Source organism: Lepisosteus platostomus, chromosome 3 (assembly GCF_059453375.1).
Source record: "Lepisosteus platostomus isolate fLepPlt1 chromosome 3, fLepPlt1.hap1, whole genome shotgun sequence".
NCBI lineage: Eukaryota > Metazoa > Chordata > Actinopteri > Semionotiformes > Lepisosteidae > Lepisosteus > Lepisosteus platostomus.
The window spans coordinates 62,754,082-62,779,430 of record NC_142613.1 but is presented as its reverse complement, the minus strand read 5'-3'; the positions used below and the strand labels follow the sequence as shown (position 1 = coordinate 62,779,430).

Below are 25,349 nucleotides of genomic sequence, written 5' to 3'. Positions count from 1 at the left end.
AAGTTAAAGTTACAGTAACTGACAATAATAATAATAATAATAACAATAATAATAACAATAATAATAATAATAATAATAATAATAATAATAATAATAATTGCTTACACTTATATAGCGCTTTTCTGGACACTCCACTCAAAGCAATTTACAGGTAATGGGGACTCCCCTCCACCACCACCAATGTGCAGCATCCACCTGGATGATGCGACGGCAGCCATAGTACACCAGAACACTCACCACACATCAGCTATCAGTGGGGAGGAGAGCAGAGTAATGTAGCCAATTCATATAGGGGGATTATTAGGAGGCCATGATTGGTAAGGGCCAATTGGAAATTTTGGCCAGGACACCAGGGTTACACACCTACTCTTTTCGAGAAGCGCCCTGGGATTTTTAATGACCACAGAGAGTCAGGACCTCGGTTTTACTTCTCATCCGAAGGACGGCGCCTGTTTACAGTATAGTGTCCCCGTCACTATACTGGGGCATTAGGACCCACATGGACTGCAGGGTGAGTGCCCCCTGCTGGCCTCACTAACACCTCTTCCAGCAGCAACCATAGTTTTTCCCAGGAGGTCTCCCATCCAGGAACTGACCAGGCTCACACCCGCTTAGCTTCAGTGGGTAGCTTAGCTTAGCTTCAATAAGATAAGAAAAGATTGACTTTTGTATTTTAAGTTGTTTTTTAGTTATTTTTCCATTTCTCTCTTGACCACTTTTTTGTTGTACAGTATGAGCATTGGGGTCTTTAACTTTTACAAATTGTGACTATTGACTGTTAATTCATAGTCTAAGAAATTGATTTTTTTCATTTTCCCTCACAGAACACTGTTCCGTCTGAAAAAGTGCAATGGAATAACAGTATGATCATTATGTTTTAGTTTTTATTTTCCCTTGTCTTTCAAGCTGTCCTTGTGATAGATCATGCAGCTCCCTTCCCAGCTGATCTGCTGCCCTGTCCCAGATTTTCCAGTGGTTCACTTGCAGCATTCAATTCAGGTAATGAAAACAGGCTGCGGGCTTTTGATTGAGAAGGGTATAAAGTACAAGCTCCATTACAAGAGGACACATTTACATGGAAATAACCACAGTAATATGCCCAGTAAATCATGGCTATTGTAACACTGTACTTGTAAAGGAGAGACAGACTGTTGTGTAAGTCAGTAGTTTGTATATAGTGTAAAATTATTTCTCTTGGAAATAACTGGTTTTGTGGGTTTTGAATTTACTGTACACAATACTAATGCAACAGTTTAAGTTTCACATCAATAGTTCATTGGCACATACTGTAGATAATATTTGCTTTATGAACATTGAGAAGTATTGTCCTTTTGAATAATCAAACATTAACCGTACATTATATGATTGTTATTCATTATTGTTATACCGTAAATTAAATGCTCCGTATTTGGTAACTGATTTGAATTAAAAATAATAGAATTATAGTACAAGATGTAGGCAAGAATTTTGGATTTCAGTAATGTTAAAGTAACTAAAAGAAGCAAAGAATGAGAAAGATCTAGGAGCAGATATTCATTAACCTTAATATTTAGTGTTTATTTGTATAGAATTTTTCATTCCACGGGATTCCCAAACACTTTACACATACAGTACTGTAGGAGAGGACACCTCATCCAGTACTTACAGCCACCACCATTGTAATTTTGTAATTTTATCAAACAACGTGGTATAAGAGATTGTGATTAAATCATCAGTGCAAGTATATACATGAAAGTCCAAAATGAGCTCACTGCATTTTTGCTGTTCCGAAAACAGCAATTTGAGAAAACAAATAACAATTCCTTAAATGGCCATTGAATGATGATTAACAGTAAGAGTCCACTGAACCAGGTAAGGTAGTTAAGAAAATTAGTCATTTATTGGTATGTTTCCGGAAATTCCCTGCTTGAATGAAAATAATGACATATTCAAACAAAGTTTGTGATAATAATCCTTTACTGTATACAACACAGAAAGATTTATATTGTTATTATAGTCACAGTGCACACAAAACTATAAGTAACAATTACATGTAATGCTTATATTTATAAAACTATTACTTATATTTATGTACACGGCTAATCAACACACATGGGACTACATTTTGAATCCTCAAACAAAAAAATTAAATTTGAACACTTCCCCCTTTAAGCTCAGTATAGCATGTTGCTTTTTGCACTTGGGGAAAACTATGACAGCCTTTGCTTTATCTTAAGGTGTTTTAATGTAGCTAGACTCCATCCCCAGCATCTCCCCTGGGTCTCTAAATAAAGCCCTCCAAACACACAGAGAGACATGAAGGACCTCTGATAAATTATAACACTTTCATCTACATGTACACAACTTTTGTATTAACGGAGTGTGCTTATTCACATACACAATGCTAATGTAAATTTAAAAGCTTCCAAGACAAAACTGAAGCATGTTTACACTAGTTATAGCCTTTTGTGGTAAAATACATGAAATTAATTTGAATTTGTACCTACCCTAGAGTAAAGGGCTAAGAATAATATTTTTTTTATGAAAACAACTCAAGGGAATGTGAGAGGTATTTGGCAAGAAAAAATGAGTATCTCAAGCCACCCACTATCAGAATGTTTGCTTCTGGCATTTAATTATGCATTTCACAGTTTGATTTTCTGTACTATATCATGTCACACAGTGAAAATTCAACAGCACCTGTCAAAGATAGACAAGGTTCATATTACAACAGTCACAACTGAAAAGAAATTCAATTTACAACAACCTAGAATAAAATATTGAAAAAAGACATACTTGTCACTGAAATCGGATCTCTTCAACTGTGTCTAACTTTATCTGTTGCAATCACATTTAATATGGCATCTTAGAATTCCAGTTTAGCTCATTCACCACTCGCAATTGAATTTTTCCTCCTTGGGTCAGATGTTAATATGCATTAATTATAGTTTATAATACGATACTGCCTTCATGCTCCCTTTGCAGCAGCTGTCTTTATTATGACACAAAGCAGTGAACAACAATTGCAGCTGCCATACCGTCAATGCAAAATAAATTTGCATGTTTTGTCTTTCCTTATTTTAAAGGCTGGTAAGATCAATGCTCTGCCATACATCATTAAAACCAGTCCAACACTACATAGAAAATGAGCACGCTGCATATGATATCCAGTATTCCACAATAATTACAGGATCTGCGAGGGTGAAAGACCATCATGCTTCAACTGTCACCCTCCTTCTATAGTACTTGCCTAATTACAGTAATTTTCTAAAGCGGTCTTGCTAAATATCCAGTGAATTTGTAGGAGGTTAATTATCCAGCAGTTTTGTTCTTTTACAACTGGAAGGAGAGCTCCTGCTGGAGTGGCTCGGAAAACCTAACAAAAGCCACAGATTAATATTGCAATGGTTTATTATTTCTTTCCTGGTTCAGAAATCAAAGAAATAAATGGATCTGAGCAGTCTGGGCCCCTACTGTTTTAAATAATTTGTATACTTTATATCATACTTTGACACAAAACATGACCACAAATTAAAACCACATAATAAAAGTTTAATTGTTCCCAAAATAAAAGAACAATTGACAAGGGAGTCTTCTTCAAGGTTTGTAATTTCTAGCCTCTTTTGACAAAATAAAGCTCTCTCGGAATTGGGGATAGCTTTGTCCTCTGATTTCACAAGGCATTGAAATAGGTAATATCAGAAGGTAAGTTATTAAAACAGAAATGTGGCTTAATGATGCCTTCAAACTACAGCATATGCTGATTGAAATGCATAATGGAGCTCATAAAGAAGGTGGGAAAGAAACACAAATTCCAGCTCCCAATAATCACCTGCTCTCCAGGATATAAATACATCAGACTTCAAACTTTGTACTCTATATGTATTTATTTAAAATATCTCTTCCTGTTTTGTTGGCTTTAGATTGGCGATTTGTGTCACAATATTACACAATAAAGATATGTCTCCTCCAATGGAAAGTATTCCTCACAGTCTTCCTGAATCAGTCTCCATCTGTCACTCAAGGGCTCCCAGGTCTGACATGTTTTCATGCATAAGGCCTGGCATCAAGCTTTGTCACATGTCAGTGTACTGATTTAGCGTCTTTCACCCCAGAGGAACAAATACTTAAAAGGCTAACTTTACATTTGTTGAATCTGGCTGTCATTCTTCCTGATAATTTAGGCAGTTTTCCATTATTTGTCATGAAGTGCACATCTGACGGGTCAGCCTGCCAACTCCCACAATTTGGAAAGAGTACTGTTTTTAAGAACTTATGTGAACCAGTTTCATGTAAACTGAAGAAAAATTCAGCAGTTAATTAATATCTCCAATGTGTCCTATCTGAAGCCATACTGTACTCCATATGTACATACTGTTATCTTGGTTATTGTAACTATAGTTATTACATAAATGTCTTAGTAAGTCACTCTGAATATGTAGCTTTTAGTAGGACTGAAATCTGGCTCTTGTTCTGGAGAAGGAAGACAATAGAATGGAAGTCTGTGTCGTCTCCTCCAGTCAACCTTCCACTGAGGGAATGGATGAGTTTTACTGCAGATGGCTAATACTTTGGCAGTAGCAAGTATAGAAATGAAAGCTGTTAATTACAAATGGAGGTATGGGTGTTGGCATCAGTTAAATCAACAAAGTGAACGAGGAAAGGTTTTTTTTTGTTAAGGTAATTACTACAATACCAAAATGTGGGCATGAAAAAAGTTAAGACGTTATAATTTCTTAAAATAATATTGATGTGAGAAAGATAATTGGAACATGGGAGTACCAAGGTAGCGCTTCCTGATCTCTTAGTGTTAGGTAAATCCTCTTCAGTAATGCTTTACTGCACACTCAACTTAAAAAGGTGAACAGAAACTTGTGCTGTATCACTGTCATACCAGTAAATGTTAATTCATGGTGAAGAAAAATAGCTTTTCAAAAACATGAGGGGAAGGGAGGTGGTATTCCTCTCCTATAGACTATGGGAGGGGTCTCCGCCATAATTCTTTTTTTAAGAATTGAAGATATGCATTTTTAGCCAAAACTCCTTTTGTACAGTTTAATTTTTCTTTTTTTTTGGAATCTGAGATATCTGAGACATAAATGGCTCAGTGTTTTCAGGATAACCTGAGAAACTGAAAGACTTTAAAACACATTTTTGAGATTTTGAAATAACCTGCTTGCATGAGGTAACAAAAAGCTGTCAGGTGGTTCACTCAGCCCTATTGTTTTTAAATCGCCAGCGGGATGAATGTTCTGTCAATTTTACTCAGGCATTTTGATAAGCACCTACACAGTTCTGGTATCTATAGCAACTGGCGACTCTAGGGCCTCAAATGAGCCCACCTCTGAGCTAATTGGATGCTCCTATGCAAACGTAGAGACTCCACAAAAAAGAGGGAACAAGAGAGAGAAAAACTGGAGAACTGGAAAAGAGAGTAGCAGTCTGTGAATACAATCCATTTTGAAGTTAATTTATGAGTCAAAACACACTTCTGTTACTAGTCACGCTAAAACAACAACTTTCTTTTTTAATTACGAGGCATGAAACATGAACTTCACATATTTTAATAGTTAGTTAATATCAAAGTGATCTGGATATACCATATCATGACAAAAACATTAAATAAGTTCAACATAATTCTAAAAAAATTAGGTACAGAAACAAATAGGTTAGTTTTGGAATAGTAGTTCTGAATTTATCCAGAAATTACTTTGTTTTCTTGTGTCATTTTGATATCCTGACTAGTCTACACTGACAGCTCTGACCCAAGGCATCTAAGTTTATATTGATAGCAAAACTCCTTACTGCTTTAATTCTGTTATTATACTGAGCTGTCTGTGGTCTGACCACAAATATAAAATATGTATTGATGTCTATCAGCCCACCAAAGGGAGGGTTTTCTTCTTTCCAAAACACACAGAGTAGTAACAATTCTCCTGGCAAGCCTGGTAGCTGTCTTTGACCTTTTCAGCCCAAAACCAATTTAAGAAACATATCCACTCAATTTATTCAGCTTCAAATAATTGGTGCACATGGGGACAAGCAATGTCAACCATACCGCACTGCATGTTTCTAAATGTTTGTTTTTTTAAAATGTTGCTACCGAAAATCGCAAACACTGTAACACTGTTGGATACATTTTGGATTTTAGAAATAGCACATGAATATAGAGAACATAGATGGAAATTATAGCAAAATGCATAACTGTAGATGTTACGTTAATATACAATTATGAAAATCTTTCTTTATGAAGCTGTTGCTATTGTAAGTCTAATATTGTCATTGATGGAGATGAGCATAGAAAAGCAGTGGCTATTCATATAAATTCGAAAAAAATACTCAAAATGTCTTGCATTTAATTTAATGTGTATTTTTCTTGAAATGCCTGTAATAATGCTACAGACCCCTAAACACTACTTCACTAGGAATAGACAATACCATCTGACAACAGTACATTGTTTTAATTACTAGAGACAATATACTCTGATTTATTTTTTAATCTTGTCCAGTCAACTATTCTGAACGAATGCAATATCAAAGCTTTATATATTGAAAGCAAAAAAAATACATTTAAAATTATGTAACATAAATTAAAAAGTTGATCAGGTAGATAAGTGATAAAAAAGAAGGCCAGATTTTACCAACCCAGAGTGTAATTTAATCAGAATACTGGGATTAACTCTTTTATTCTTTTGAAAAGTGCCATTTGATGATATCAACATTTGCTCATATGTACTGAAGGCACTTACACTGTACCCGGTCACCGTACTGGGGTGTTGATTTGGAAATCCTGCTCCAGTGGATAGAGTGCCACTTACTGGTCTACAAATACCACTTGCAGTAGTAACCTGACTTTGCTTAGTTTCCTGCCCCAGTACTGACCAGACCCAGTCTTGTTAAACTCCTGAAATCTGATGAGAACAGACAACAGTGTACCTATCAGCACACCTTTAACTGAAGCGACTTGGGTGAAGTACTTTATTCAATGGTATAACAGCATATTTGTATCTTTGATATTCCTAAATAATGATAAAGAGCCCTAAGCACTACTCCACTAGGGTTGGACAGAACCACCTGATCAAACAGTACATTGTTTTAATTATTGGAGACCAAAATCTATTGTCAGTGATCAGTGTGACTAATAAGAATTTACTACGTTCGTTCAATAACTTGCTTTCAACCTCCTACTGTAAATATAATATAGTCAGAGATAACCACAAAATACTGTTTCAAATGTAGTTCCACCTCAAAAAAGATGATCCGATCTTTAGTTATTTATGGAGCAAGACATAACAGTTTGTTATGGATGCCTTTTCCTATTTCACACTTGTGGGTGTGAAACAAACACACTGGGGGCATTGCCTTTTGACACTCCTGAGTGAGCATCTGCTTTAATAATAATAATAATAATAATTGCTTACACTTATATAGCGCTTTTCTGGACACTCCACTCAAAGCGCTTTACAGGTAATGGGGACTCCCCTCCACCACCACCAATGTGCAGCATCCACCTTTGTGCTTACACTATCAAAAAAAGGCTTAAGCCTCTATGTAGCCATCCAACAAATGGGCAGTAAAAAATTGCCCTTCTTACTGCAAAGCTACAATATAGTGCAACATCAATATGCAAAGGCAGTTTTGCAGTGTTTGTAGCTGTGGAAACTGAAAGGAGGGTGGCGGGTGGTACTGAGCTTTTGGAAGATGTGAAACCCCTTATAAAAGTCCAATGCTGTCACAAAAATACATGGAATTAACACTGTAGGATAGATTATTTTAGAAATAGCACATAACTATAGAGTGCCATACGTGGAAATTATAGTGAAGTGCATTTAAGACTAAGAACATAAGAACATCAGTAGGGTTATAAATGAGAAGAGGCCACTATGCCCAGCTGGCGTGTTTAGTATCTAATTGATCCAAAAAGCTCATCCAGCCAATTCTTGAATTAAACCACTGCTTCAACAAAAGAAGAGGAGACATTTATACAAGGGTTTTGGGAAAGCTGCTGTATACAGCCACACTGTTGAAGCCGATTCCTTGGAATTGCCCAAGAAGTGACTGGATGAGCCACTTGGATCAGTTGCATGCAAGGCAAGTAAGATGGGTCAGATGGACTCCTCTCATCTGTCACCTTTCTTACAGCATGTTGTCATGGTCTTCTGACCTCTCCTCAGGCTACTTCATGTGTTTTATTCTGTATGCCTTTAAAGATATATATTGTACTATATCTATATATTTGTTCAAATCATCTGTCTGTCACATAAAAGATGTTATGGGTATTCATAAAATGTAAGACATATGGTCCCTTGTTTAACATTTCTTGTATAATTTTTAGATTTCAGACCCTATTCTATTTTTTCATTCAGAATGACCAATAGGTGGTATTTCTAAATCCACATGGTCTTTTCTTGAAAAAAGTCAGCAATTGATAGGGTTCTAACTAACTCAACATGGTTCACAGCTTTTTGAACACTTTCTGTTCTTTCACACTTTCAAGTCATTAACAGTTCAAGTGAAAATAAAAATGGTTTATTTTTTCCACATATTTCTTAGAAAATAGATTGTTAGACTTTTTTAAACTAGATATCATGACATAAAAATGCCCTTCAAAAAACATTCAGACTTTACAACACTTTTCTGGGATGAAATTATATACTGTAGTTACTGCTTCAATCACATCCTGCTGTTTAGCCACAATTAGTGCTAAGCACCCATTTAAGCTTGTCTGAATTGTGTATTTTTCTTGTATGTGGTGTCCAGAGGGTAATCAGATTTTGTCAAATAGTTGGTTTTGTAATTAGCCTTAGTTTTTGACATGATAGTTTTGTCTGTCATCTTTGTGAGTGCACTACTTGGAATCCTGCAGAAAATTAAACAACTAATCTCTAAGTGGCATCACTAATCATAAATGGAGAGGGGAAATGTAGAACCTCTCAAGGCAACATTCCCAAGCCCTTGAGAAAAGACGCAAATTAAACGTTTTTTTTTTCAGGATTAAAAATTAATTTAACCAGGGATGTTCATGGTATAGTCCCCCATAGGTAGAGTATATACTGTAGATGGGCAATTAAGAAAAGTCCACAATGTAGAAAAAAGTAGTTTTAGTATGCACCAGTTTCATACAGCCTCTGACAGGCAAACTGTTCCAACTGTACTAGGCTGCTCAGCTCATGCACTGAAACCACTGCTGCTTATTGTGTGACATGCCTGAAGCAAAGCGTGTGTGTCACATTTCCCTTGTAGGGGTATGCCTCAGCCTGTCACACTTTTTCAAAATGGAAAATAAAATCATAGACCTCCAGAAATCTTTGGTATTTATGATTTATGGCATTTATGATTCAATCCGCTCCAGTTTCCTCCCACGGTCCAAAGACATACTATTAGATGAATTGGCTTCTGTGACAACTGGCCCTGGTGTGAGTGTATAAATGTTGGTGTCTGTGTAGGCCCTGCAATGGACTGGCGTCCCATCCAATGGAAAGTGGAGAATGCTGGTCATCAAGGGTAAGTGGGTAGTATAAGCACTGCAGTACATCAGATGCATTTTACAATGTTCTGAGATCACTGTTCTCATTGATTTGGAGAGTAAATGGCTGAGAGATGAAGTTTGTGATCTGAACTGATGCAACATGAACTTTGGTGATAAGGAGATTTGCATGTCTACAGCAGCTATTGCAATCTAATCAGATGAAGGGCTGATATAATGCTAGAAATTACATTGAACTCTTCTCCTCTGAAGTAGATTTACAACTTCATGTCAGTAAAATCTTTTTGAACATTTTTTTTTCTCAGTTCATAGATTTTCAACATGCCAAATAGGGAATTCCATCATGTTTTAAATTCAAACAGTAGTGTTGCTTCTTTTCCTGTGTCGGTCATCACACAACTGAAGAAATATCATTGTTGTTGTTCCCATGTTTTCTTCATGAGGGACTGAATGTCTGAATGCATGAGCTCTAGTTGTGATTGTGCATTAGTGATTATGGTAATCATCCCAGCTTCTTTGTCTGTGTCAGATGATACATTAACTTCTTCCTCTGGCACTGGTGCTTCAGCCAAATAGCTTGCATGCCATAAAGAACAAGTAACAAAGTTCTGCAAAGTTGTTGTTCAGCAGGTATCAAATTGCCCACTTTCATCATAATGGAGGTTTCATCATTCTTATTTCTCATTTATCCAGCAGGAAATTATGGCATGACAGTTTTTTTAACATATAGTTCAATGCAGTATTTAGAATGCATTCTACTATACTGTATATGCAAGAAAGGCCTAAATTCTTAAAATGTTCCTACATTTGTTAGCATCATATGCATTAACATTATGTGCCTTCTTTCATGCAGTAACACAAACTAATGTAAAATCAAAGTAATTCTTCTATTCTTCTCTTTTTCTCTGAGCAAACCTTCCCACTGCTAAGATGCATATCTGATTACTGTAATCAACCACTAACTTCTGAATAGATGCAGGTGATTTGGGTTTCTCTGACTCCCTCTGGCTTTGATAGCTTCTTACCAATTTGGTGGCATATGAAACACTGAATGGCAATCATCCATGATAGCGTAGCTTCAAGTGATTTGTCATTCTCCTTACAGAAATTGTTTATTCTCTTCTTTTTTCAATGCTGACTCTTCAGTGATGGACTCAATTTTACTGTGTCTCCTGTACTGGCAGCAGCAGATGGTTTCTTCAGAACTGCCTGTGAACTGATTGTGTATGCACAGAAGGTAAGCTTATAGTGCTCCCAGATGTTTTCTGGACTTTTTCACTCTTTCTGTATCTAGCATTTTGTCTGTGAAGCATGACTGTTAGTTTTAAAACACTTCCATGAATCCCCTGATTGCTGGTTTTGTAACTACGCCAAACCCAGGCCTATGGGTCAGAAAAATCTTCTGTTACCTTAATTTTCTGGGACTTAAATCCTCAGCCTAGAAATAATAATAATAATCTTTATATAGCGATTTTTATCCTAAAGAATCTCAAGCTTTATATACAGTGTATGACGGAATCCACTTACAGTAAGTGTACAGTAGCCATTAAGCTCCCGAGACCACACTTCACAGGAAATCAGATGGAGAAATTGAGCATTTGGGTAGGTGAGATTGTTCAGGGCCAGAGTGGGATTTACCCTGGATTCCAGGGTTGATGTCCTCTTATGAACAGTGCCTTGGAATGTTTAATGACCAAAAAGGGAGAACTTTGAATTAACATTGTTTTCAAAAGGTTAGCAACTACTACATTACAGTATCCCTGATAACCATAATGGACCATTGGCTTAGAAATTCTGATCCAGAGGGCAGAGTTTCACCTACTGCTCCTCCAACACCACCTACAATAGTAACATAATTTTCCTAAGAGGCCTTCCATCCCAATACTGAGGCCCTGTACTCTTTAGCTTGAGGTATCACCAAGCTGTAACGGGTAACACTACTATTACAAGATCGAAGTCTGCGTGGCACAACGGATGTTTTCGTTCATTATTAGAAAGTGAGGAATGCTGCTGCAATTACACAGAAGTGGAAGAAAAGGCCTCACTATACCAAATCGTTCATGAATCTCTAAAGCCACGGTGGTAACATAATGCTTAATACTCAAAGATGAATTATGCAACCCATAAATTATAAATGTGACTCAAACTAGTCAATCAATGAGTGTACTACTGTTCATGCATTAAAATGAATGAATAAATCAACAAAATTGTACAGTAAGTAACATAAAAAGTATTTGAATAGGAATATATATATAAATAACACCCATGAATCCATCCATTTTAACAGATTTCTCCAATTTAGGGTCACAGGAGAGTGAGGGCCTATCTCAGGAAGCAACATGTACAAGGTATACCCTGGATGGGATACCACTCCATCACAGGACACACAAAGATACAGACACACATACACTCACAGCACAGTTCAACTGAAGACCTCTAAGGGTTAAATAAGTTACAGCAAATATCAGCAAAAACTAAAGAGAAATAAAAACTGAACTACAGTAACATAGTTAGTTTATATAATATAATGTGTATATAAGTATATAATTTAGCAGCCATATCACCCTGCAACTCACAACTGGCAACCCACTGAAGCTAAGCAGGGGTGAGCCTGGTCAGTACCTGGATGGGAGATCTCCTGGGAAAAATTAAGGTTGCTGCTGGAAGAGGTGTTAGTGGGGCCAGCAGGGGGCGCTCACCCTGCGGTCCATGTGGGTCCTAATGCCCCAGTTTAGTGACGGGGACACTATACTGTAAACAGGCGCCGTCCTTCGGATGAGACGTAAAACCGAGGTCCTGACTCTCTGTGGTCATTAAAAATCCCAGGGCGCTTCTCGAAAAGAGTAGGTGTGTAACCCCGGTGTCCTGGCCAAAATTTCCAATTGGCCCTTACCAATCATGGCCTCCTAATAATCCCCCTATATGAATTGGCTACATTACTCTGCTCTCCTCCCCACTGATAGCTGATGTGTGGGGAGCATTCTGGCGCACTATGGCTGCCGTCGCATCATCCAGGTGGATGCTGCACATTGGTGGTGGTGGAGGGGAGTCCCCTTTACCTGTAAAGCGCTTTGAGTGGAGTGTCCAGAAAAGCGCTATATAAGTGTAAGCAATTATTATGATTATTATTGTTATTATTATTATTGTCAGTTACTGTAACTTTAACTTTTCAGGCCCATGAACTCAATATTAGGTGGAAGGTAAGTCTTTCTGGGTAGGTCTCTACCAGTTTTGCACACCGGCTTGGTATAATGTTTGCCCATTCTTCTTCTCAGATTTGCACAAGCTTTCTCACTGTATTGGTGGGTCACTTATGGACAACAGTTTTGAAGACTTTCCACAGAGACTTCTTAATAGGATTCAAGTCAGGAATCTGACTGGGCCACTCAAGGACATTCACTTTCTTCTACTTAAGCCACTCCAGTTGTCACAACCACCAGCCAGCGGAGATCATCGCGCAAGCATTGATGGTGATACATCATTGATGGTGATAAGTGAGTGAGAACCTATGTTGGGTTAGCTTCATATGCTTTGCTTTTAGACCAAAAAGTTCAAATTTTGTCTTGTCTTGTGGAAAAAAATATTTTGCTACATGTTTAAAGTATAATTTACAGTAAGCACTTTGTTGCAAAGTTGAGAAGACTTTTTTCAGTTCCATACAATGCCATCTTTGTGAAGAGACCAAGATATTCTTACTTGATCACTAGATGTACCAATAGGATCACTAGAGCTACACCTATGCTAACGGAAGAACCTTTAAGAAATGTCTGGTGCTGCACTACTCTTTTTGACAAACTAACCAACCTTGAATGCATTTTGCACTACATGAGCTGTGCACGTGAACTAAACAAGCTACTGTATATCACATTCTCAAGGCAACTAATCTGAATTTTCTAAACTGTACATTACAGTAAACTGTAGCTGCCTTGTTTGGAGTCTTGCACGTTTATTATACTATAACTGTGCAAATGCTTCAGATTGTAAGCACTTTGAAATCTAGACATGTGATTTTACATTTAAAACAGGGCAGTGTTTTCTGCAATGTATTTTTCAATGCTTTATTCAGTATCGATACAAGTTTGGTAGTGCTTTAAAATGATCCTTACCATGAAACAACAATATTTTAAATAAAAGCAACTGCTAGATTTAACTTACATTTAAGTCAATGTCCACCCCCATTTAAGAGTAATTCTTAATGTAATGTAAATATACTGTATGAATACTCCATTACAAACTACAGCCAGTGCTCACAAAATAAATTCATGTCCACATACTGTAATCCTAGTCATGGAAGGAAAAAAACCTAACAGTTTTTTTTCCAAAGCACAGTTGCAACACTGTGTCATCTTGTGAAATTTCTGTAAAATTATCCGAAGGAGAAATATTATTTTTCATGCAACCAAAAAGCAATTGACAAAACACAAAATAAGTTTATTGGTGACCTGCTATCTCCCACTTATGGAGACTAAGCCTAGAATGAGAGTCTGAGGAAGCTGTGATGTGTTTCATCATGAGGTGAGAGGCCACAGCAGAAAGTGACACTGAGGATATACAGCTGTTCAGCTCGGCTCTCTCCCAGAAGGCACTGAAATGGTTCCGACTTCCAGCACTGCACCATTAAGAATGAATTTAATCCAGCTACCAATAAAGATACCCCTAAAATGAAGTGCTTTGGTACAGATTTTCATATTGTTCGTTTTTAATACGAAGTGGCATCCATTTTGTTTTTGCCACTCAAACTTAATATTCGATTAGAAATATTTCAGTTATATGTCAATACTGGCACATCTTTATGGAATGTGGAAGGTTTTGTTTACTACCTACATTATATTTCTTGTCTGTATCTAAATATTTTAACTTTTTACCACATTGATGAATGGGCAGATTCTTAAACTTATTTAGAAGAAGCAGAGAAAGTAAGACAGCATTAATGCCTTGTGCTTCACATACAGTATTACCATATTGTATTTTGTTCATAGTGTAATTGCTTACCCTTTTACAGTTGTATTTTAACAGGCTGCTATGGAACAAGTTCATTTCCAGTATTGAGATGTGTTATGCTTTTATTTCTTAAATATTTTTTTAATTTAAAAAACATTAAAATATTTATAATTGAAACATGTCAAAAGTTCTGTCAAAAAGGAGAGAAAGTTGCACTATACCTTCTCCATGTATTGTACATTTACTGTAAAAAGTAAAGTAACATGTACAGTAGTATTCATTAATTGGGGTGGAGGGAATATCCGAATAAAACTAATTGATTTTAACTAAATAATTTACACAAGAAACATAAATGAAAGACTGATGCCCTTTTATTTGATGTGTGGCTCTGGTACAGTTCATTCTGCAAACTTAAATAATACACAGTACATACAGTATGTAAATAATCTAAATAAAATACAAAGTGATTTATCACCACGTGGCAAACTTTAACAAATCACAAATAAGGGAGGTTGTACTGATGTCACATTGTGGTCAATAAACCAGAAAAGTTTATAGGGTCTCTCAGGAATTGTATTATTAATGTATTATTGTATAAGTTAAAATTAGCTGAATTTATTTTCCTTATACGAGTTACGAGAGGTTTATAGCAAGAGCCTGAGGAGTGACACAAAAAAAAACCAGCAAGGATTTTTCCCAGGAGCAGCTTGAATATACAGTAGGAAATGATTTTATGGTAATTAAGGTTTACAAAATCTTGAATATAAATTGTATTAATTGACAGCACTTTTTATATTTATTGCACTGAGACACATTGCCAGTATTTAAAGAAACAATTAAATGTTGAGATCTGTTTATCTTTTAAAATCTTTGATTTCCTATGTTTCTGCTGGTTTTTGCCTATGATGGCTTTATAGATGGTACCTGGATTTCAATGCCACAGCACTACAACAAAACACTAAACCAGCAGTCACCAGACGATTTAAACAAGTGAAGGTACCTTATGAAAATCATTCAAAAAAATCAGTGTTGCTGTTTGTCATGCTTTGTCTTGAACAAATATGCTCTATGAACATCATTGTGTTTTTGAAATAAGGTTCTGTTTTGCCCAGCATTTAGCTGATTTAATCATCTACCCCACTCTTTCACATTATCTGGTTTATGGTATATGAAAAGTGGGAATTTTCAAGTAAGTTAAACACAAGCTGTACCGCTTTTTTAAGATCGATCTAGATTTCTTGAACAAAAGAAAGCATACATACAATAGGAACTCACCAGTCATTTCTTACTTGGTTATTTTCTTTCTAATTTCATTTTGTGTTATTCTTCCTTAATTATAAAGAGTTACAGTACTTGTACAGAGCCTTGTAGAGAATCTGAACACTGCATGTAGGAGACACTCATGAACCAAATGTGTCACTTAGAAAATCACCCACACTCAATTCATGGCCTACAAAGAACATGTCATAAAAAGTGGCTGTAACACATATTTTGTGGGGGATGATTATATGGGTGACACATTATGTTGATGTCTTAAATGAGAGCCTTAGGAAGATGTGATTATATTAATTTGCTTCACAGATTCTGATGATGAGGATTCAAAAGCTACAGAATAAAATATTTCCACTGTGATTGTGAGTACTTTATCAAATCAGACCATATACAGTTTGCCTCCTTCATTCCCTCTATGCTTTCCAAAGACATTTTCAGCATTATCGTTTATTTTCTATAGTAAGTTAGTTTGAAAAAACATTTCATATGGAAATTAAAATAAGGCACAAGAAATCAAGCCATTTTGTTGAAGTAAATATCCTTGCTAGCCTTTTTTTTTAAAAAAAGGGCTGGATGATGAGCTTAGTTAGATCAAACTACTGTACCAAACAAGCTATATGAGCTCAATGGCCTCCTCTTGTTTGTAACCTTTGCTATGCTGTCCAGTCCTGGATATGCTTTTCTTTTTCCAAAGCCTTGATCACAGTGCTGAGTTTGGACGCCAGGCACACATGCCCTGAAGACCCGTGACATCAGAACCTAAAACACTACTCAAGATGTCAGACCCAGGAAACCTGGGCTACTTTACTATGACTCTACTATGTCAAGGGTAGAGATCCTGCCATCTGACAACAAATCCAGGACATCAGGAGCTCTACCCTTGACATAGCAGAGACTGTTCATGGCTAATTACAAATTATGTACTGCACTACAAACACATTGCCTGTGGGGGGGGTTAAACACACTGTTAGTCCTGGGAGTTCCAAACTTTATCTTTTGTTTTCCTCTCCTCCCTGCGCCCACAAGGTCAACTGTTGCAATATAATTCTGTAAGTGCTCTGTGGCAAACTCTTTACTTACTCTACCTGTTTTGTGCTAAAACCACAAGCAAAGATGAATTCATTAATACTGTGCACTACTGGGGGGGGGGTTTGTTTGTCACTCCTGTGCCAATACAGCGGTTTATATTAATTTAATAGTATTAGTTAAGAATATTATTTAATTAAATATTCTAAGACAGCCCTCTAAGAAAAATTCACTTACTGAAAAGACAGGACACTTGCACTACATTTTTGGAGTCCAAAATCGGTTTAACTGAAGACTTTAATGAATGACACAGGAAATGCCTTGCCACAGTGGAGCAGAGCATTGGGCCCAGTGAATGTTTATTTTTGTTTATGTCTGGCCAAGAATTAGTATAGAACTTAAAATAAGAAAGGATGTGATCTTTCTCTAACTGGAAAATGAAATTAATGAAGATTTAGAGATTCAAGGTTGTGGGAAAGACTATAAAACAGTGTAGTCTATTTTACTAAAAATCAAATAATCATAAAAACATACACTTTTCCCGAAGGCAGCTGATAAGGCTGATTGTTTTCTGTTTACGAGATGAAGCTTCCAGATTTGTGACACTGACACAGTAGTAAAAGTAAATATTTTCAGTTCATCACTTTGAAATTAACCTAATTATTCTCACAGTTAGACATTTTGGTGTTTTACAGTTGATTACTCAAAACATTCCCTTCATTAAAGGTACAGTTATGTTTAAAACACTTCAAAAACACTGTTTTTTCAGGGCCTAGTTAAAGATATAAGTATAAATATTAAAGCTATGCAGTTTATTAATCAAACAGTGTATTTCATGTTTGTGAAGAACAAAAAACAAATGAAACCAGGCCTTTATATTAGCTTTCTATTTCATCACAATTATTACTTGCTTAAGGAGTGGCTGATGGATTCTCTTTTCCCTCAGATGAAACTCATGTTCTGGGAAAGCCCTCTATTATAATCTGAAGACCCATATTTATGAATTGATAAAGAGACCACAAGCTAATCTGGCTGGCATGGCAGTAAAAAAGTGTAGCATTTGAAACAAAAGTTTCATGATAAGACTTGACAACAGAAACCCCTTGAGATGAATGTTTGTAAATTATACAGAGGCAGACATTACAGAGACTATTGGGATCACAAGAAAATGGGAATCAGGAAAACAGCAATAAAAAGAAAAATAACTGTCTTGTAAAAAGACATCTATTTATACCGGGCTTATAAAAAGACATCTTCAGACATTATATATTCTGTGATTAGAAAAGGCACTACCGGCTAGCTGTCTGATTGCACTGTTCCGACAAAGCCTGCTATATTAATGTGCGTGAACCCTGTTAGTCTCTTATTTCTCTCAATGACAGGTCATGGAGTGATTGAATGGCCAATAAGGAATTACATTTCTTCCACTCTCTGAGTGATGAATGACTTCATGCCAGTGGAGTGGCACATCATGGCAACATTCTGCAAATTAATCATGGAAAAGTGTCTCTTACAGTGTACAAGACACATGCAGGCTGGTATTCAAAGCTTGTTGATCCAGGTCAGAGCTTTTTTCTTGTTTTCTGTATGTACTGTAACTGCAAAGGCTGAAAGGAGCAAATCCAGGAAAAATGATGATACAGTATGTAAATATTATTTTTGTTGTTGTTGCTTGTAGTATATTTTCACTTGAAATTTAGCTGAACCTTATTGGTGGTATAAGATGCAGTTTGTGTCACTATTTACAGTCAATCTGATCATTTATTTTTAGAGCATTTGTTAATTGTACACAAGGAATAAAGCAAATACAACCACGATGCCCTTTGCTCACTTCCATACTCTTACATATGACACTATGTCCAGTATGAATAAAAACACATTTATATAGCATGTAGCATAACTGAAAATATTTGGAGCTTCTCCAGATTATGTAGATTGATTTACTTAGGTGTTACGTTTTTATCTACATTCAATCTATCTACAAAAACGGATTACCTCGAAACTCTTGTTTTTTTGTGTACTTCATTCTTTTTAAGTCATGGTGGCACCATTGACTCAGAGAAAGACAACTCTCTGTGGGTTGTGGTGTTAAAATCATCACTTTGTAATTTGGAAACAGCAAGGAAAAACTAAAGTCAAGGGTGAATGAAGAAAGGAAGAATATAGCAAAACTTGTCAAAACAAAGATCTTGTATTGAAGTTGGAGGTTAACTCTAAAATTAAATTGTAAAGCATGTTGTCACCACAGTATGTTATCAGACTTTAATTCATAAAAGCATAGTTTTACTAAAAGTAGCCTGACCTTAAAATAAACTTGCATTAATATCAGTTACATTACATTGAATTTGCTTAAGAGTGCATCACTTTGAAGCAGTTTGATGTCTGATTTGTCTTTGACAATATCATTTGCACAGTGATATCACTTTTTCAGTGTGACATTTCATTACATTTACTGTAGCTGTTCAATTCCTGCATTCTTCACAGACATCTACAAATATGTAGATTTCACAAAGAAGGGAAAAGGGGCAACAAGAAAATAATAAAAGAAACTTTATTTTATTTTTAACTGGATGGGGATTTCTCTTAGACCGCCTTCCTTTTGGGTCTTTTGTCCACTTACTGGTAATAATTTGATATTCATCTTCATCATTGCTTTTTTTATAGCACTCTATATAATTTATATGTTTTCAGCTCTGGATTGATTGCAATATCAAAATGAACATCTGACTGAGGAAGCCTAATATACAAAAAATGTTTGAATTCCTGTATATTTCTTGTCCCATTAAGTATTACCAAATATTTATGTTAATTTTATTAGATTGCAGTACAATAAAAAAACATACCTATGGTAAGGCAGTAATTTGCCTGTGGTGTTAACCAGTTTTTCTGTTTTTTATCTTAAACTATAATAATAATAATGTTGGATATTACTAAACATTTGTTTTTGATAGAAACAGAATTTAAAACATATTAGCGTTATTCTTTTATTCTGACTCTGTTACAGGCAAATGTGTATTGTTATGTTTTTTTCAACACTCAAATGTAGTAATACTCAAGAAGTTTTTTTTCTTATTATACATTGCATTATGTACAGAAAACTGATATGATACTGATATACTGGATCAACTGCTCACAGATGACTACACTGGTCAGAAATGAAAAAGAAACAAAAGTTTGCTAATGGAAATTTCTAATATCTAGCAGTTCAAAGGTTTTTCAATAAAACACTACAACCAACAAGAGTTTAAATCTAGTGTTAGTGTGTGTTACAGAAATGGATACCGAAAAATTAACTACGGTTAATAAAGTTTCACAGAACAGATAGATAAGACCATTCATTTACACAGTGAGAAGAGTATGGTATATTGGAATGGGTCTGCAGACTTCGAGGAAGACATCAGTGTACACACACTCTTGTAAGGCCATTAAATCCCCATTTAATAAACTATATGTTTTAATCTCCTCTGTACAAATAAGTAATTTATAATTACCGGTTAACATTGCAGCATTGTGGATTTTTAATACAGAAAGAAACAGTCAAAACAAGTTTCAAAGCCAACTGGCTTTCTCAATCACAAATGCTGCTTATTTTTTAACCCCGAGTCTTTACGTTTCAGTCCGGCTCAAGTCATGACCAGGACTATTCAAACTGGCAGCACATAGCTGGAAGAGCCCCAATGGGGCTAGAACTGGGATTCGTCAGCCCAAGCTCTCTCAACGAAACATGAACTTCTCAAGGGCCTGCCGACTTGTACTGACCTCATTGACAGAAGCAATGCTACTGCAATCGGCATTAATTCTCCTGTATGACACTGTGGAGCTTACTGTACGTCCAAAGACAAACAGTTCAATGGGTGTGCGGGTCCTCATTCTCCCCAAGTGGTTACAGTCACTGCTGTTGGCCGCAATATAAAGAAACAACTGGTAACTCCACACTGGGTGGACACAAAATGAAAACTACAGTTTAAAATGTAAATTGGCTGCCTGTTGGTTGAAAACATGGCATTACTCTTAGATGTAAGAACAAGACTCTTCTGATGTGAACTCAAATGCTCCCTCATGTGGTTACAGTGCAAATATAATGACTTAGATCAGGGGTTCCCAACCTTCTTTGTCAGCTGAACTCCTTAGACCTAACTTATTTGCCTCAAGTACCCCCTTAAGATTTAAACTAAATCAAACCTTTCAATAAATGTAGATAAATGTTATAACAACCCTCTTAACATGCTTCTTTTCACTTTGTAAAATATTAATATTACTTCTGTTGCTTTTTTTTTCTTATTATAGCCTTATTATTTATTAATAAGACTATTTAACAGCTCACAACAAGCATTTAAAGCTCACACAATGGCCATTTGCACTGGTAATGACCTGCTGCTGTTTTAAATTAGCTAACTTTCCCTTGAAATATTCAACTGGTTTTGTGGCCAGGTTTGGAAGTTTTGTTTCCAAATGTCTTTTCAAGAAAGCTGGTTTCATACTTTCATTTGAAAGCTGCTCCAAACAAATCACACATTTACGCAGAGGTTTAGCCTTGTCACTGTCAGTGCAGGTGAATCCAAATTTTAAATACTCCTCGCTCTTCTTACTGAGCGTTGGTGCTTTTGTCTGACTTGGCCTTCTCCTGGTGATTTCCTTTTACTAACCACGAATCTGTCCATTTTGATACGCATGATCACGTAGGATTAAGATGTGCTAACAAAGTATGATCACATGACATTCAACAATTAGGCTAAATCTATCAGCTAACTCTGTTGTTGGGTTTTGCATATAAAGTCATGGTAAGGTGTTACATTTGATTGTTTTAATGGAATATATTTTACTTAAAAATATATATGTATGTTTTAAATTGAATTTAATTTGACATTGACGTTTCCATCACAATCTCGTGAACCCCCGGTTGGGAACCCCTGACTTAGATCATGTACAGTAGCAAGATCTGACATAATCATAATGTCAGCTGACAGAGATGGGCATTGCTAGTCCAAGAGCTTTGTGCCACTGCTGTTCTGCTGTTGCTGCTCACTGTCTCACTGAAGCTGTTTCTGTTCTTCACTCTGGCACCTTAATTCTTTTTGCTAGAAATGATTAATGTTTCAGTGCTGCTTCCACTCCAGTTAATCCACCCCCTTCTTGGAACTGGTAACAGACGGCCGTACTGTACGCCACAGCATATTAGTCAGCACAGCCTCTCTTCTTAGGTCCAAAATGTAATCGTCCAAATGTATTTCTTTTTTTTTTCCACTCACTCAAAACCTCACAATAGCATACAATTTCTTCTTGCCATTCTTTGGTGAATAGACAGTTCGTGGTCCATGGTCCAGAATCTCTTGCTCTGATAAATACTGGACTGTAAACAGCACACTTGATATACTGTACACAGTGATCAAAGCCAAAAGAAGCAGACAGAAAGGGTCCTAATCACAACTTTAAAAAGTCTTTACTGAAGATTAGGTGCAAACACAGGGTGACGTACAAAATATATAACAAGACATAAAACGTACAGAAAAAATCATTTAAAAACAGAGAAAATGAAGAATAGGACAAAAAAAACGTGAAGCAGACACATGTTGGAAGTGCAAAGACTGTGCAGAAAAAAAACTGTGAAAAGAGTGCCCATTGAGCAGTAAATCACATGCAGGTACTGAACCATCTATTACAGTACAGGGGAAATGCCACTAGGCAGAGAGTTGTATTGGTTGGTGGTGAAAATGCACAATAATGTGAGAGTGATCCCAAGTGCTATATCAGACAAATTGCAGTCAAAACACTATGACATTTAACATTTTAACAACAAAAGGTAAGTTGAAGCATCTTTACATCACATTTGAAAATACAACAGGATAAACAGGATATCATGGCAGATCATGATACAGCTGGAACAAGTGCCAACTACAGTAAAACTCATAAATAGAGCTCACACACCCCGATCACTTGCACACCTAAGAAAGAGAATTAGTTGAGACCCTGACTTATCAAATTCCAAGTCCAGTATAAGGACCCAATCTAATTCTGTATGAGTGAAAGAGATTATTTGTTATCACTGTGGAATGTTTTAAAAAATTGCAAATGATAAAAACAGCAACTCCCTTAAAGCCACTGGACTGGACTTAGCTGAGAGATAAAACAGAACCCTCCGTTTGAACCTTTAAACCTGTTGCTATTATTCTCCTTGAAACAAACTTAAAAGGGTTGCATAAACACGTCCTTTTTTATGTTATGTGTTTGTTGCATCCCTAAGCTAAAAGAAAAGACAGTGCTGTCTGCTCACATTGTTCTGGGAAGTACTGTAAACGTACCCAGAAAAAGCAACTAGCCAGAGGCAGTCAAATCTGGTTCTGGAAATCTGACATCCTGCAGGATTTAGAGGTACTTTTAATTAGCAAATAATTAACACTTCTAAAACATGCGATGTGCGTTCTTATTCAAATAATTAGCTGAATTATGCAATTAAGTTCGAAGTTGTACAAAAACCTGCAGCAGTCAGAAGAAGTTAGAATTGAAATTGACTCCCCAAGAACAAGATCGTCTGACCAGTTCTTTCAGATCGCTCTGCCTGTCTCTATCTTTCTTTAGTAGGTACTTTCTAAGTGAACTTGAGTAAACGCAACAATATTAGTTGATAATTCAGTAGAATCAGATACATCTTGTTTTTCAAGCATTGCCAATTACGAAATGAGCCCTTTTCTATGGAAATGACTAAATTACCCGTACGAAAAGCTAAACCCAAAGACAAACGTCCCAAGCAAAACATCAAACTCATATACTGTGGGTTCAAAAAAAATATCAGTCTTTAGTTTTCTGTGGCTACTGTTATTATGAATATTCTTTTAATTGCCATACAGTCGTAAACATCCGTAACACATACAGTACAGTACACATTTTTTTAGTTTTCAAACTCAGTTCTCTGTGCTGCTTCATATACTGTAGGGTTGCGGCGAGCCGGAGCCGATTCTGCAGAGATAAGGTGCAAGACAGATTTACACCCTGACAGTACACCCTGCACGGGACGCCGGTCCATCACGGATAATACACATCCGACTGGTTTAGATACATTAACCGAATTTTGCCGGCCAGCATGTTTTAGGAAGGTGGGCCGAATCCGGAACACAAAGAGAAACTCCCAAATAACAGCGGGGAGAAAATGCAAACTCTCTAGAATAAAACCCTGCACCTAACGGGTATGAGGTAGCATACTGTAGCTAAGCGCATTGCCACCCCCCGTTCACCGTGTATAATAATAATAATAATAATAATAATAATAATAATAATAATAATAATAATAATAATAATAATAATAAAAACAAACTGTTTCCCATCAATATTTGTTCCTTTAGTCAAACATGCAAGGGCACTTTAACACACTCGGAAACTACTGGTTATCACATCCAGCCCAAAACATTTTTCAATGTAAAAGAACAATGACAATTGTTTGCATACTCTGAAAAATCAACTTCTGTACCTTCGATAAGTTGGATGATAAAAGTCTTAGGACTCGTAGTAGCAACACGAGTAGTAATCTATTATATCGACCAAATCAAACATTTCTTTTCACAGCAGGAAAACTTTTTTGTTTCACACTGGAAATTATTCCTCCACATTATACAGAAAAGAGAAGATTATCTTTGTGGGTAAACAGTAAATTAAAACACATTATACGCCGACAAATGACTACTTCATGCAACTCACCTAGTCCGGGTACAAAAGTGTTGAGAAACAAACAGATCACTGCAACTGGAAAAGGCATATAAGGAATAGCAGCTCGGAGAGGTCCCTTCTTCTCCCTGACTTGGACCACAACTCCACTGGTCGAGGAAGACAGTCCCTTCTCATTCATCTCTGTGTCTTTCTGGTCCATCTTTAAAGTGAAACACTGAGAGAAGATAAGACGTTATGTTTTCCCCTCACAACCTGTTGTACAGATTCCGCGGTTGCCTCTCGGCTCTACTGGGTGGGATCCGCTTCCAAGAAGCTACCCGACCCGACTGCAAACTGGATTGTGCGTTTTCGATACTGTACTCTCCCTGCGTTTCTCTTTGCACAGATTTGCGAACCGCCAGCGGAATGGATTTAGTTTTGCTTGACAAATTTAAAGCGACAGTGTCCCACTGAGCAATCACAGGGGATATAAAAATAGCTCCTCCTTTCCCGAGGAATCAGTGTGAGTGGATCACTTGAGGTTCAAGGTTTAAAAAAGAAAAAAATGTTGGACCGAAGGGGGTGCGAGTGGGGTTGCAGGTCTAAATTACGCGGTTCATGATACAGATTCAGTCATTCCTTTTCCGACATTATTGCCCTGTCGTGATTAAATTATTGTGTTCACAATAATTTATTTTAAATAGAAACGAAATTAAAATGAAATTAAGGTCTGTTGAACTACAGGAAGTGCATCAGACTTCACGGACAGTGAAACACTGCCTGTCCACATTAATAAAGCCTGTTTAACCTTCATGTACTTGCTATAGTTGAAAAGTTGAGTGGATCATACAGCATAATTGTTTTCCATAAATGGAAAGACGCAAATCCCAGCAGTATTCTTACACTGATAGAGAAATAAGAGTGTGTCTACATAGGTAAATATGGGCCACTAGATCAATTGTGGGAGCTAAGAGATTGTCTGCTTTTCCTGTATTGCTGCTTACTA

General features: G+C 36.5%; 1 protein-coding gene across 2 annotated transcripts in view; it reads right to left on the bottom strand.

Annotated features, from left to right (window-relative positions):
- stum (stum, mechanosensory transduction mediator homolog) overlaps positions 1 to 24,844 on the bottom strand; it is a 37,540-nt gene extending 12,696 nt beyond the window's left edge. Inside the window, exon 1 of one of the 2 annotated variants that reach the window (XR_015935477.1) lies at positions 24,395 to 24,844. Coding sequence is in view for 1 of the 2 variants with exons in the window: in XM_088626347.1 (XP_088482473.1) it covers positions 24,395 to 24,563 (169 nt within the window). In the remaining variant the exon portion in view is untranslated. The remainder of the gene's footprint in view (positions 1 to 24,394) is intronic. The other variant, XM_088626347.1, reaches the window with a different exon arrangement.
- Positions 24,845 to 25,349: the final 505 nt, after the last annotated feature.